The 15,057-nt window shown below is 42.2% G+C and overlaps 1 protein-coding gene across 1 annotated transcript; it reads right to left on the reverse strand.

Moving 5' to 3' along the window:
• Positions 1-343: 343 nt before the first annotated feature.
• Positions 344-14,940, reverse strand: LOC145441774 (desert hedgehog protein A-like). The gene is made up of 4 exons (XM_080319716.1): positions 10,576-14,940; positions 5,090-5,216; positions 3,774-3,908; positions 344-2,011 (listed from the first exon to the last, which is right to left on the reverse strand). Exons 1-4 carry the CDS (start codon positions 10,897-10,899, stop codon positions 1,326-1,328), a joined length of 1,272 nt encoding a protein of 423 aa, XP_080175842.1. The 5' UTR covers positions 10,900-14,940; the 3' UTR covers positions 344-1,325.
• Between the last annotated feature and the right edge of the window lie 117 nt (positions 14,941-15,057).

A 15,057-nucleotide genomic window follows, 5' to 3' on the forward strand; every position in this document is an offset into this window, starting at 1 on the left:
AGGTCATCTCTCCGCGCTCAAAATACCGTTTTTTTCTCCGCATTGCTAGGTGGATGACTAAAAAAAAAGGTCATGTTTCCGCTCGGAGCTCAATATAGCGTTTTTCGCTCCGAAATACCCTCCAGAGCGTCACTTCTGTACTAAATTACAGCATATCACTAGCAATTTGCTCTAAATCTGACCTAAATTTTCAAAAAAGAGGACAAAATCTCAAAAAAGAGGACAAAAGGGCGTCCTCCGAGGACACTTTAAAAAAAGAGGACAAATCCTCTTAAAAGAGGACGTATGGTAAGCCTGAATTATAATCAACTGCGCTATTTACACAATAACATTGACCATGAAATGGTGTGTAATGAAAATGTATTTTGTGCAAAATCAACATGTAAGCACAACACATCGTGTTGCTAATATCAATCTCTAAAAAGTATAGTAAAAATATCATTCATAAACGCATGATTCGAGCAGTTATCACTTTAAGTGTCTGCTGCCAAGGTTAAACAAATGAGGATCTTTCTTGCGACCTCGGAATGTCCTTTTAGTATAGGGAAAATACAGTTATTCGGATGGATTATCACTTCACCACAGTGACATCACACAACTTCGATCCCGTCTACACCCTAATAAATAATAGTATGAAATATAAAGAAGGATGAAGAAATAGGCGATATTTTGCATAACCTGACTGCCATTCTAAAGACGGTAGGAGTCGTAAAGAAAAGATACCTGAGGTAGAAAAGGAAGAATGCGGGCCGAGCTGTTGTTTTCCTCTATCATCAACTGTGCGACACTGTACAGTGCAATACAGTACGCTGTACAGTGTACACACCAACACGGATTTTATATACCATGACTTTAAGCTATGTTTACGCGTCCAAATCGCAGGTCAACATGGCAAGGATTTGTATGACAAGAGATAACTCTTTATGTAGCATACGACAATGAGGATGTTCAATATGGCATCAAATTCACTTCCCAATCCTTTTCTAATCTCATTTATACAAAGTATAGTGTTTATTTCGCAGATGATCACCGTATAGCTGCAACAATGACAATCGGTGCTTATTTTGATATTCTCGCCGCGAGTTGTACAAACGGAAACATGAGTTTCCTTTACGCAACATTGTTGACATTTCGGATCAATCTATTTTTCTCCTCCGCACACACGCGTGCCTTCTGCCGAAGTTCGATGACTCTGGATCCAGCCTTCAGACTTCCCCTTTGACTCATTGACTCGAGGATGGATTGTCTGACCCGCCTCTTAGTCTCGACATTTCTCCTCATCTCGCAGCAATTCGATAGAGTGCGTGGGTCCTGAATCAGGCTCTTCACGGATTAAGAGAGCCTCTAGGCAGCATCGCGTTCGCAATATGAAATATTGACCCCGGATACCAATGAACCCCGGATATGCTTTTTGTAGTGGTGGGTTGGTCGCTCCATCTGAAACCCCACCTCCACAATAGGCGTAACGGATAAAATAATGCGTGGGATATGTATTCATTGTGATATACCGCGTATGATGAAGCAGCCACGCCGTCTACTATAATGCTTCCTTCTGCGGTAAGTGGGGCGAAAACGCCCTTACCTTCAACGGAGTGGACCGCTGTTACTTTTGCAGCGGCAAAGTCAGTTGAATTCGTTATTTCGTACGAGTTCAAATATACGTAATCTCCTAGCTGTATATCCTCGGCAAATACAGCTCGCGGATGCCACCTGTCGGGCAGTGTTGATTCGTGTTTGTAAATAAGATGATTCTTAGTCAGTGTGACTTGCCGCTGAATGCTTTGGTGCCCGTTCTCAGTTCTGGCTGTGATTTTGACGAAATTTGCGACAGTGTCAGCGTTCTCGTGCATCATGAGAATCACGTCGGATAGTTTTCGGGCGCCAGTGTCGCGATCGTACGTCAGAACTTTGTCTCCGACTTTCAATTCGTCCATCTTGAGTACTTCGCCGTCATGCGTGGTCACTGTGCTATCTTTAGGAAAGCATCCAGATCCCATGGAGACTTCGTCATCTGAAATAGGCAAGGCGTTTTAAGCAAAGGCGGATCCTTAAGCCCAACGATTAACAGACACACTTGAGAGTGTCCGACGTCTAGTCATGCCGCTGTGTGTTCCGACGAACAATTTCGCTATTCAATACGGCTCGCTAAAAAAGTATTACTCATGTGTTCATCTATGAATATGTCACAAAATCAAAACAACGCAAGCAGTACATCAAAGTTTGTGTTATTTTGCCCCCGAAACAAGTATCTTAAATTCTTTACAAAGGTACATCTTCGTATGAGGTATTACCTATTTCGGAGAGTGGCTAATGGGTTAGCCTGCTTGCTGGGAAAATACTTTTGCGCCAGCCTCCCTCGTTTTATCCGAAGTGGGACTCTATTGTCCTGGGATTATAACATTTTAGCCCCGATGCGTAATCTTGTCAGTCGGGCGGCTGGATAAAGAGCCTTGTAAAAACATGCTCGCTTATCTGTTATGAATAGAATGCGATTGCGAAATCCGAATTTAATTGCATCCTAAACTTATCCTGTCGGGATGTTTGTCCAGTAGATGACAATATCGAAATGCTCGAATGTATGTAGGCTAATACCTACGAACAAAGATGCGCGGCGGGAACATTTTAGTCGCTTAAAAGAAGCTTTTCCGAAAGTCGTCCGTTTGATCGACATTCTGGGATTGTGTGAAAATTTTGTCATTGACAGTAAGCTTGATCGCCGCTACTTTCTCAAGCTTGCTACGCTCATCAATGTCGGCGACTCCTTTAGGTTTTCGATGCGTCGCTGCGGATACTTAACCTTTTCTAGCGTCCATAAGAGGCATGTTTTGGCTTCGACTATATAATTAAAACCGTAGCGCGCAGCCCCGCGATCATATTGAAGGCTTATTGTTCGAAGCATCACGGTCTTATTGGTTTGTTCGCGGGTTCGCCCGAATGCAGATGACACCTCTTCCATATTCAAGAGGGTATGACATCACAATAGCTCAAGAAAGGTAGCTCCGCTATACGTTAGCTACGTTATTTACAGTTCCCGGCACGATAAAGCGAGGCGATTGTTTGGCACGGGTGTTTCGTGTTGGAAGCTTTCATAAGAAAATCATTAGCGTTCGAGAGGCGACGCGCTTTGGGTTTGAACTACCGAATTGGGTCATTAGATAGAACGTGCCGTCACCTTTGGGATATTTACCGTTGAGTGCTAATGCGGTCGTGGCTCACACGATACGGCACGACCGCGCAGCATATCATCCATTTTTTAATGTCTTTGACATCTTTGCAAACATGATCCAACCAAATTGAAAACGATAATACGATAGTCAACAGCCGTGTAGATATTTCACAAAACTTCTAGAGAGCTAACGTGGTAAATGTTGAGAAATTCGAACGTAATCGTCCTAGCATAATATTCAAACGACCGTAATATATAATCCAATGTCGAAGATATTAAACATTATATTGAACATAGAGGAGGATTATAACTTGTAAAACCAGTAACGCTCTACTGTTAAATCTCTTGGCAATAATGCGTTACCAATAATCTTTTACGTAGTTTACAGATATAACTATGTAATCGCGTTGTAACAGGAACGGGTATTACGTAGTGTTGAATACGTGAGACGCAGCTCAGTTCATTTTTCCAGCCGGTCTTTATCATCTATCTTTACTGACGTGTACAAAGTATCCACCCGATCACGCTAAGTGAACACCGAACACGGATAATTGCCGTCTTCTCGAGACATCAGAGCGGATGAAATGACCCGTGGTCGGCCACTTACCGGCAATGACACTTGCGTGTATGTGATGCTTTGATTCGTAAAATACCCAGTCAAACCCGGCATTCACGGCCATCCGAGCCAGCATTCCGTACTTCTCCTCGTCTCTGTCGTCCGTGGTGAGGTCCACTGCTCTACCTGAGAAAACCGGGGTGTTTGTAATGTTCGACCAGTGGCAAAAGCTTTCAATATATATCTTGTATGCGCCATCCGTACGAGAGTACAAAGTTTTCTAGTCTGACTGCGTCGTGATATTGACTTTGAGCTTGGGCGTTTCGGTGATTTGAAAGGCAACAACAAATTTATTCATAGAAATGGATCGGAACTTTTCAAGAGTGATAGGCCATCATCGTGAGAAAATCGAAATCATAAAACTCGTCCTGCCGATTCAATAACGGATTAACGGGAGTATACGCTGCGCAGGGTCATTGTCGAAATCCACTGCACAGTGTAATGTACACACGATTATACGTGATGTTATAAAGCTCGCATCGATAAAAGAGAAATCGTCTCCAGAAATAAGAGTTGAATACTAGACATTTCTAGACAATTCAAGTCGTCTAATTAAACTAAATGGAGCGAAATGCCGGTAATACAATTATAATATCATTTGTGAAATATTTCTACGCTTCAATATTAATTCTAATTTAATTTATGATTTTTCTGAAAATGCTGCAGGAAAAATGTATATGAAGAGCTTCTTGGGGGTAGAGAACTCCAACATACAATTGAATAGTATATTCATATTGAAATGAACCCGAATATTTTCGGCTGACACTCGTCAGGGGTAATCGTCAGTTGTACAGTGCAAAACGACCTAAGCTTGGTGTACATAGATCTGTCATTCTCATGCTTATAACATTGAATAATATTCATATTGAAATGTATATATACTATTCAATTATATAGTGAAGTTCTGTACCTCCAAGAAGCCCTCATGCTATTGAGAATGAACTCTGGTATGAACTGTGTTTGATTTTTGTTGTATTCCTCTCTAATTCGGAATATATTTCTATTTCAATTTTGTGAATTCATAATTTCTACTCCTAACATAATTTGGAAAAGCTGACAATTTTCTTGTTGTCCACTCTGCCAGAATTACACCGTTCATTTCATGTGTAATACGAATAGACTTCAGCAAAGGTATATTATTGTCAACAAAACGATACGATTGATCGTGTCATAAAACATGGTAGGCGTATGAAATTTTACCCGGTGTCGGTGTAATGGTCGCTTTATCGACACGCGAAGATGTAAAGCTACGCCTATTGAGGTGGCTATCAGTGTACGGTTTCCATGCATTAAAGTAGTATCCTTACCTTCGTAATGCAGCGAGTCCCGCCCGTGATTCCCGTCTTCGTCCCAAGCCTCGATTACACGTAGCTTCACTTTTGGCCATCTATTCACCACCATCAGCGCCAAGGTTTTTAGACGATCCTGGCATCGCTGAAAAGTGAATTCACGTTAGATCCACGTTATGAAGGTTGCTTGTACGCGGAACTATCAGCCAGGCGGTCAAGAAAGCTTAAGCTGTTGTTGTTTCGGTATACGTGGTGATTCCATATGTGATTCCTGATCTGTTGACTTGCAGCACGGCCCATTTTCGTTCTAGGCTTTTGTAAGACACCGCCTACACGGATCAGATGGCTAGGAGCCTAGATAAACCTCCAACACTTAGGTAGGAATTCTGGAGTCGACCTCGGTCGGATTCAAACTCGCGACCCATTGGTGTTACAGCTGTGGATTATACCACTACGCTATCTCGCCACAACATTGCAAAGTTTTCTCGCAAATACCGCAGTCCGCCATTTTTATTTTCGATCGACGAGATGAAACACACACTAGGCGTCAGTTAGAAACTAGTTTTCTGGAACGGGCGCCCCGATCCGTCCCAAAATAGATTTTCGAAACATCGCAATTCAATTTCCAACCGCATCTATTCCCGCGGTACGAAAAGGATTGGTTTTATTTGTCATCAGTTTTGTTGTGGCAGAGCTACCGTGATATGACGTCACGCTATGAGTGAGCATGGGACGGCGGAAGACAGTAAGTTCACATACTTTCCAGAAATAATAATCTTTCTGGCGCAGTAATTGCCGCGTTTTCGTCATCAGGGATTAATCGCGCGGTTCCTAGCTTGTCTCGCCCTCAGCCACCACAACTCTCGAAATTTCGTAAGAAATGTAGAAACAGACTATATAGTTGCAAGCTGATAATAGGCTGATGCGTCAACGTTTGAGTTTCCCGCTTACTTTGGTTGAACTGCCGAAACATAATGTCTTTGGTGTATTTGGGGCTTTAAACGGGGACGGGTCATTTTGTGTATTTTGGTACTCATCCCCATCAACAAACTACAAATCCGCGAAAATATCACGACAGATCCATACCGTATTCAAGAACTGTACTCCAGATAATAGACGAAGTACACGCTCTGTCTTGACATCAATACATAATTTCAAGCCGAAAATATACTTCCAAATTTTCCCTGCAAGAACGCGATGTCGCTTATCTACCGAATAGCGAACGCGTGAATTCACGTTGACGTAAGTTAATTCAATACGAACGGGCGATTGAAATGTGGCGCATTGTAAGAATGGATTTGTCCTGTGGCAATGCTGACATTCGGCGGGCTATTGATTGAGCGATATGCAGTTGTATGAGTGTTTGATCACTTCCTATATCTGACGTGACACAGCTTACTTAGCTTGATTCGGTTCGTTCCTACGGGTCCGTGTGGTAAAATTAGGGTTGAAGGGATGAGCCAAATTGTCACCAATTTGCCATCAGTACGAATGGCCTTTGATTACATGTATCAGTATTGGGTATGCTTAAATATCAGCTACACATGCAAGCAATCATTGGGGAGATTGATTACTGGCGTTAATGCCGAGCACCATAATATTGTGATTAAATTATGAATGAATGCAACTAGCGACTGTTTAGTAAGGTAATATGGGTTCTTGGTCGTAGTTTATTCGGTGGTTACATGACTATTTATTGAAATAAATCTTTCTGTTCAGCGTCTGTTAGGTTGGAAATGAAGAACAAATATGTGGTGTACCGTCGAACCGCAAAACTGTCATCATTATGTACCATATATCCCCTACATAATGACAAAATTCGAGATAATTTACTGCCAAATACATAGCCAACGATATCAAAAGGAATTTTTATCCACTACAACAATCGGCGTTTACGTCAGGCATTATTCGGTCTGTAAGAATCAGCTATTTGAGAGTTTTTTTGCAGAGTTTTAACTTGTACCTACTTGTCGTAAATGGCGACATCAACTGTTCCAGAGATATTACTATTGATTTAACTATTCCGCTCTTGGTTTGTTTACGTTGAGTAAACCTATTGCTGGCGATTACATTGATACGCCGTAAGTTCGTATTGTGATGTCACGACTTCGGAATTAGGACCGTCTTCAAGTTTACTAGAAACCCAAGTTTAGGAGTAATACGAGGGAGTGTGTTTCACGAGTATATAATCGAAATTCGTCGAAACATATGCACTGTGACGCTCTGCTATCCGCGCAGCGATGATGGACGGCTAACACCGAAATCTGCGATGTTCAGTGGTAGATAATTGTTAATTCCGTCCCATAACATGCGTTGCGATAGGCACATGTTACCGTTCAGACGTATTCGAATACGAATCACGGCGTTAGGATTCATGCCGAATGCTACAGCGATTGCGAACAGTAAACATACGCAACCGGAATATAGACCAAAGGTATGGACTTTAGAGTCTACAAATATCCACACCTTTCTAAAAATTATGAATTCGGAAACAGTACCGGTAATTACATTTTTTAGTAAATAATCCAAGTATCATCATTCAGCGGGCAATAACTTCAGGATAATCTGCATCAGTATCAGTAACTATCAGTGTAAATACCTATCAGTGCCAGTACCTATCAGTTACGGATATATACTTTGGTGTAAAAAAGTGCATTCCAAATAACAAATGCTTTCACATCGCGAGTCTTTTACTACAGAGGAGACATTCACATCGTAAGATGACTGCAGCCATCAATAAAAAGAATTCCATACCAAAACCGGCTTTTGTCTATTAATAGCGCGGGCATATGACGAGTGACAATGCAATATGTTGCTAACAAGTTGAAGAAGCAGTACCTTGACTTTTCGCCTACATAGCGAATGAACTTGCAGGTACCAGATGTATGTGCCTCGTAACTATGACCATCCTCAGCGTTGGCATTTGGCAGAGCCTCGGACGGCGCCCGCGACACGGTCGTAACGTTTGAGGTGCCGCAATAAAAGCCAGCCTCTCATAAACGAGACAGGACGATTGACAAACAAAACGCAGCGGGTTTGCAACGGCACGAAAATCCAACGCGAAAAACATTAGCCGACAATTAATTTCATTGCTCTCCGCCGCACGGTCGTTTCCGGAGAAGGCCGTGTTATCAGACACCAAACATTGAAAGCCGGACCACTCGACGCCTAGACAAGGAATCGCGCGATGTGCGACTCATCGTTCAGTGTCAATATTTCCTCGGTGGTGAAAAAGGTCTTGTGCGATCCCGGAAAATCAGCACGTACCCGATAAGAAATATCGCGTCTTCCGGGGCGCTGTGGCTTTGAATGCTCATTTCAAAGAAGCTTGATTTTGCATTTCCTGGCTCGAGATAAATGAGAGTACGCAAACGTCACAAGTCGAGGAGTAACGTGGTGGAATGCTGCACAGTACACACCAATGAGTCTAATTCCACAATTATTACCTAAGGGTTATCTCTAGGCCATCATCCAAAAGTTTAGAATCAGTGTGGGCCTTGCTGTATATTGGTGGGCCAGAAATAACCAATTGGAATATCGCCCTGGCGTAAAATGACCATAGATATCCCACCCGTAGTTGAGCCGAGCGTTAGGGAAGTTCAGTTGCGTCACCCCGTGTACGATTTACGCATTTCGTCCAATGCTCTGTTCACTAACACGTGAACTAGCGCGGTTTGTAAAATAGTAGTATGGTCATTGGTCAAACATAGAGACTTTACTGATTGCAGCCTATTGTTATAGGAGCTGCTATTCTCAGATGACTCACTGATTCAAGTTTAGTAACGAACATGTGGTCGCGATTTGACTGCGGTACGATTGAACTTACAGCGTCTCGAGCTGTGTTGACATAACAATCTCAGGTGGCCACCGCCGGCAACCTGCTGTGCACAAGTTCGCTTGTTCTGATGACGAAGTTGTGTTTATTATCTTGTCCTCCGTAGGGTTACAATCGAGCACTTCCGCCGTATTTACTTGCTAAACCCCTACACTGATAAAAACACGGCTTCCTTCGTGTGGCGCTCGTAAAATAAGCAAGTGATGATCGGACGATTTAATCCCGTTCAGTCCCATGAGATTGTGGCCGGGCTAGTAAACTACCCGTAGAATTATCAATGTTTCATAACAACGATATCGATGCGCATTTTGAAGCGATCCGTGTACGCTTCGTACTGCATGTAAGGCGTCATAAGCAGCGCCAAATTTTTGGCAGTTGATCGTTTTATTGCATTATCCTGTGTTGACAGATCTCATTAAATATCGAGTAGATCAATCAACAGTTATGCATATCATCCGTACAGTGATTACTACATTCGAAGACTTGATTTAGCCGGGAAAATGAGCCCAAAACAGTACAATATATTTCTCCAAGCTGACATTACGCTGCATTATATTGTAAGACTATAGGTTCTGTTAGCGAATAAGCTACTCGTAAAACGCTTCTAATTGCTGAGTGGGTATATTGATTACGCACACTTTTTTGCGAAGTTTTCCGCCAGCCGTAGATGGGAAGTGGCAAAATTTATAAGTTAATCTTGGTACCACTAACACAACTACAGTGGTTGAACGGAAGTAAACTATTCTTATAGTGTTTTCCGTAATTAGAAATCTAAAATTTCAAGCGTGCAGTGTGTTTTACGGTTGATTCATTTAGCGCTGTAAGAACAGTTAGGATTGTGCTGTTCAAACAAACGCTAGTGGAATTACATAATCACGTCGTTTTATTTGTATACCAAATTGGTAAGATGCACCACGGAAAGGTAACTTACACGATAAACAACAGCTAATTCGCATGGATGGTAAATTCCAGTCTGTACAGACAGTGTACAAGTACGCCATAGTACGTACAATAGTCGGAACTGACTTATCGCGCCAACAAATCACCAATCCATCATGACCACAGCGCCAACGAATGTGAATCGCATATTCGAATGATAAATCATAGTTTGTAAGAGCGTCACTTTAAAGCTTTCGTTTTTTATCTGATTATACAACAAACACCCCAATCTACAAACTATACTCCATACATAAAGCATTGCAAGTCAGGCTATAACATTAAAAATATTACGAAGTATCATAACATGGAGCCGCTGATCATGTCAAAGATTCATAGGGAACACAGACAGTAAAATGGTGTTGTGCGAGGAAATATATTATACAATATACAACCAAACGATGGGAATCGGAACAAAAACGCGAAATGTATTACTCGATTCGATAAATATTTCCGAAAATAAAGAATGGGAGAGCGCTTGGCAGGTTTAGTGAATGTGAATTGCTCTGCATATTCCCATCTACAGTACGACACACTAACCTCAATACCATTAACGGGCTGATATTTTGAGCATTGGTTAAAGCGAGTGAATTGAGCCGGGTCCGTGATATCAATGTCCTCTCGAACGACCACGATGATATCGTCAAAGAAAACGTTTGTTACGTATCAATCATGACTGATTGTAAAGCTCTGTTTATAACCGTAGGCCTATCATAAATTAGTAGATGTGTACCTTTGTCATCATTCTGTCGGCGCCCGTGCCTTCCTCGTTCCGAAACACGACATTCTGGTCCAAGGTCACGACAAGATCTTTAAATTTCGTATCACTCCTTCGAATCTTCCCCTCCGCCGGCCCGCTAGCCCCGATAGTCTTTTCCGACATGTTTGGAATATGCTGGCGGTATACCAGCGCCACTTGCGTCTTATGAGGGTGTCTCGTCGAAAACCGCGGCCCCGGGCCCCGGCAGCTTTCCGCCATCCTCTGGCTCGTTGCGAGCAGCAACACGGCGAGGATCAATGCTGTGTCTTGGCAATTCATCTCTTCATTGAGGTACATCAGTCGCAACGCGATAGAATTACACGGTACAGGCTCGTAACCTCTGTCGGAAACACGGGGTAAATCGTCAAAATGGATTAAGATGGGCTGACAGCGCCGGGAGCGCGGAGACGATAAAAAAGTTGGAAAATAAACTCTTCGGATCCGTATTGATACTTGGAAGCATTCACTAAAAATCAACCCTTAAACACTTGATGAATGGCGGTAATGAGAACTTCATCACAGTGCCTCTCGCTGCCATTCTGTGTTTACTATAATCTACGTCAAAGGTTCACACTGTAGCGGTCTAATAAAAGCATATCCCCGTGTTCAAATACAGAGAAGATGAAAAATCCAAATATTCTCGCCCGTTGCTGTTTTTGTGGAAATGAGAGAATGGTAAGATTAACTTTTGGAAACAAACTTATCTGCCGTTGCACGCGAGTGTTTCGTGGTACACAAATCTAGAAACATCAAATCGACCCGGCTATACCTATTTTATGTATTGCATAGAAGCAATAGGTGATTTATGAGCAAGAACAAGGGTCTCACAACATATATTCACGTCCACTGTGACACTGTATCGTATAAACGTCAGATGGACATAATTTTCTTCGCGTAAATTGATGCAAGATTGCGGGCAACCGCTTCGATTGGAATTTGATCAATGATGAGTTGCTCAACATCAAGAATAACTATATTCGGTCGAGTAGGCCACTGGCTCGCGCAAGACGACATAACGTCAAACTTGAACGGCACAATGTACAATATAGACTTCCTGCAATTGGAAACAGTTCCGTGCTATGAACAAGTGTACAATGTACGTTATTATTCATAGATAGTTTCCCTTGCTGCGTGGACACTGGACAGCTATCATCAGCTGTGTCATACGAGACGCGAACAAATTTGATAGAATTTCTGAAGCGCAATTCGTATACATACTCAATAGCGGCCCTGTCTAAACAAATCCATGTAATGCTCTCTTCACGTGACAGATGTGGTGTGTCGCGAAAAAGTGCCAGTCTAGCTATATATATGCATTTGATATGTGTATATATATGTATAGTTATACACGGGTATTTAAAATTCTGAGTGATGGCAACCACTCCAACAAACATTAAAAACACACTCGGCTCCGTAAGTGCAGGGACAGTAGATCAAGAGCGATGCCGATTGGCGAATCGCTTTTTTCGACCACGTCATAAGATACGGTGCGGTCGACCTGTAACTTTCTCATACGGGAACACTTCAAAATGCTTTGCTGTAATACTGGTCTTAGAAGGTCGTCTTGGTTCGAGCGCTAAATCATAGCTACTACATAATGAACTCTCTACAACTCAAAACGTTTGAAAGTCTTTCGGGCATAGTTTAAGACCTAGTAAGTCCACGGCCAGGGAGTACTCTGATATCAAACTTACGACTCACACCAGGCAAAGCTAATAATAATCGGATTTACCACCATCAGAGCCCCAGTGTATCCATATAAGCGCTCATGATTACCAATATCCTCCTTACCACTTAAAGCCATAATTTTACATCTTTCAATGCACAGTGCACACGTTATCAAATAACTAACGAAACTTGCTTCGATCTCTTGTCATTTACGCTCCCTACTCGGCAATGTGCGCAGGCGCAGACAAGTACTATACTATTCCGCTCCATTTTCAGACTGGTTCATCTTGAAGAGTAGTATTTGAAAGATTTTCCACCAGAAACATGTTACACAAATACTTTCTTCTAAACTATATCAAATGTTTTTTGAACGTTGCTCCGCTATCGAAATGTTTTCTTATGGTCAGCATTCTTATACGGCAGGAACATCTCATTCTACTGTTTGAATGGTATTACATTTTACTTTTATGAATTCGGACAATTGTGGTTCTGTAGCCCCGGTTGACATAATATCACCCCACTTCACATTACGATATCAATTTGGGCCCTTGAATATGTGACAGCACAAAAGAAATATGATTGTTCCAAATGCTCTCTCAACAAATCTCGATGATGATAAATCATGCGAAAAAATTTCCTTGTGTACCCGATATCCGTTTCGGGGCTCTAGGTGTCATTTCTCAAGGAAGACCGTCTTTTATTCTAGGCCTAAATTTAGGTCGAATGCCACTCGGAAGGTCGTTAGCATTTCAATTATAAAGCCTACGCAGTTTGTCCTGTTCGGTTCGATGACCAATGAAAGATTACTGTACAAACTCAGTAAGCTATCGTGGAATTTGAACAGTGCGATACCTTGTTAACATATCTACATTATAAAAAGTGGTTTTCTTTTATCTATTGCTATGCTGTTTCGGTAGCAGCCTTATTCATATGCCTTTCGGAGATAAACTTGGACCTCATATCCCGAGATAATACTTCAAACCGTGTGTTATTGAACTAATCAGAGGTCAGCACATCAGTTTGTAATGTCTTCGATAGCATGGTACCCACACTAATAACGTTTACAGCGGCTGTAAACGTATTTGGAGCTCGAAATAGCTCACAAATTTACTTTCATATTAACTTCGATGGAGATGTATCTTTCTCAACAATCACAAGCGAACCTAAATTTTGAAATTCGTGTTCTACCAAGATCCCATGCATGCTTAAAAGGAGTGCATGATTTAGCTGAACCCTCAATGCGTCAGTGACAACTGAAACGAAGCGTATTGTGGGGCTATTTTGAAGTTTAATCCGAGCCCAGCACAAAACCAAATTATAACATAATTTTTCAAGGTTCGATTATTATAGAAGCAGGTAAGCGTAATCCGCTAAATCTTTCCCTGCTGAGTATGGTGATGACCGTCTTCTAATATAATGAAAGATTGTCGCCATGAGCCGTCATATACACTATGGCTGTGGCCTGCGGGAAAGTCCAAGGATATAACATCCGCAACTGCCCAGTGTCCACTGCCCACAGACAAGAAGGCCGGCGTTGAATGTCCAATTGTCCATGATATCTGCCAATCAAATTGAACCAAAGCGGCATAAATGAGAGATGAAACGGAGAGGCTTGTTTACCATGTAGACTGCGTTTGTTCAGTAAACTCGGTCGACAATCATTCGATTTCGACTCTATTTCGAGACGCACCAGCTCCTGACTCTAGTACACTTTCTCACTGCAGTAACCTTCTGCGGTTCTCAACACTTCTGCGCAAATCTGTCCGTGGTAATCGGTAATGATAAGGCAATATCGCAGTCGAGTGGCCCTCGTCAACTCCTTTACGCTCAAACCTCCAGAATAAATAGCGTGTTCAATGGCGAGATTGGATTCTTAAGTAAATCTGCGATTACGCATATTTGCCGGCATTTACCCAGGAAGTACTTCCGATATTGCCCTTTAAATGGCTGCGTAATATGAACTGTCATGGCGTATTGATTATCTCATAGAATAGGAACACAGTACGCATCTCAGTACAGGCACCGCATGGAAGCGAACATGCAGAATTAACAGTGTTTCACAGCCTGCCCTGCCTACCTACCGAAATATTTAACCCTGAACCCGTCGGAAAGGTCAACACACGTTAAGTCCGCGAAACACGCGATATGATTATGGAGAATACATTTACAACGCTACTATACAAATCAGTAGTATCACAAGTCGAACTCCCACTCTGACTGTCTTGAGTTGAGCCGCTGCGTGGCTTTGAACGCTTCTTCAAAGACTCCCAATTCGTCTGGATGTAACAATGTGTATTTTCGTTGATGGTCTAATGCGGTTGCATATTTGATCGAGATGACGTTTCGATTTGAACTATATCTGTCTCGCGACACGCAGGGCATTCCTGTGTCACTACAGCCTTTTACATATACCTTACACTGGATATAGTAATCTATGACATCCGAGCACTACGGATCAGGCCGTTCGAAACATATATCACACGAGAGGTCACTTAGCGACTATTTCACACTTTGTCAAACTCGAGTCGTGTTGAAGATCTCTCCGAGACTGTTGTTATTTCATTTCGACAATTGTCTGATGGCCATAGCTGCGCTGCGCTATTGTATCCATCCCGGTCTTAAATAAACAAATTGGAATCGTATTTGGATTATACTAACTGATTTACCATTGTACGTGGCTATGTACACGTAAGAATTTGGCACTGCCTTCACACCGATGCAAATTTCCGATTACGACGACACGCAGAGAAACGTCGAGTCCTAGCCTGCGATGCCTGTGGATGCAAT

Source organism: Botryllus schlosseri, chromosome 6 (assembly GCF_051294905.1).
Source record: "Botryllus schlosseri isolate E-star chromosome 6, Bs_hap1, whole genome shotgun sequence".
In the NCBI taxonomy this organism is placed as follows: Eukaryota; Metazoa; Chordata; class Ascidiacea; order Stolidobranchia; family Styelidae; genus Botryllus; species Botryllus schlosseri.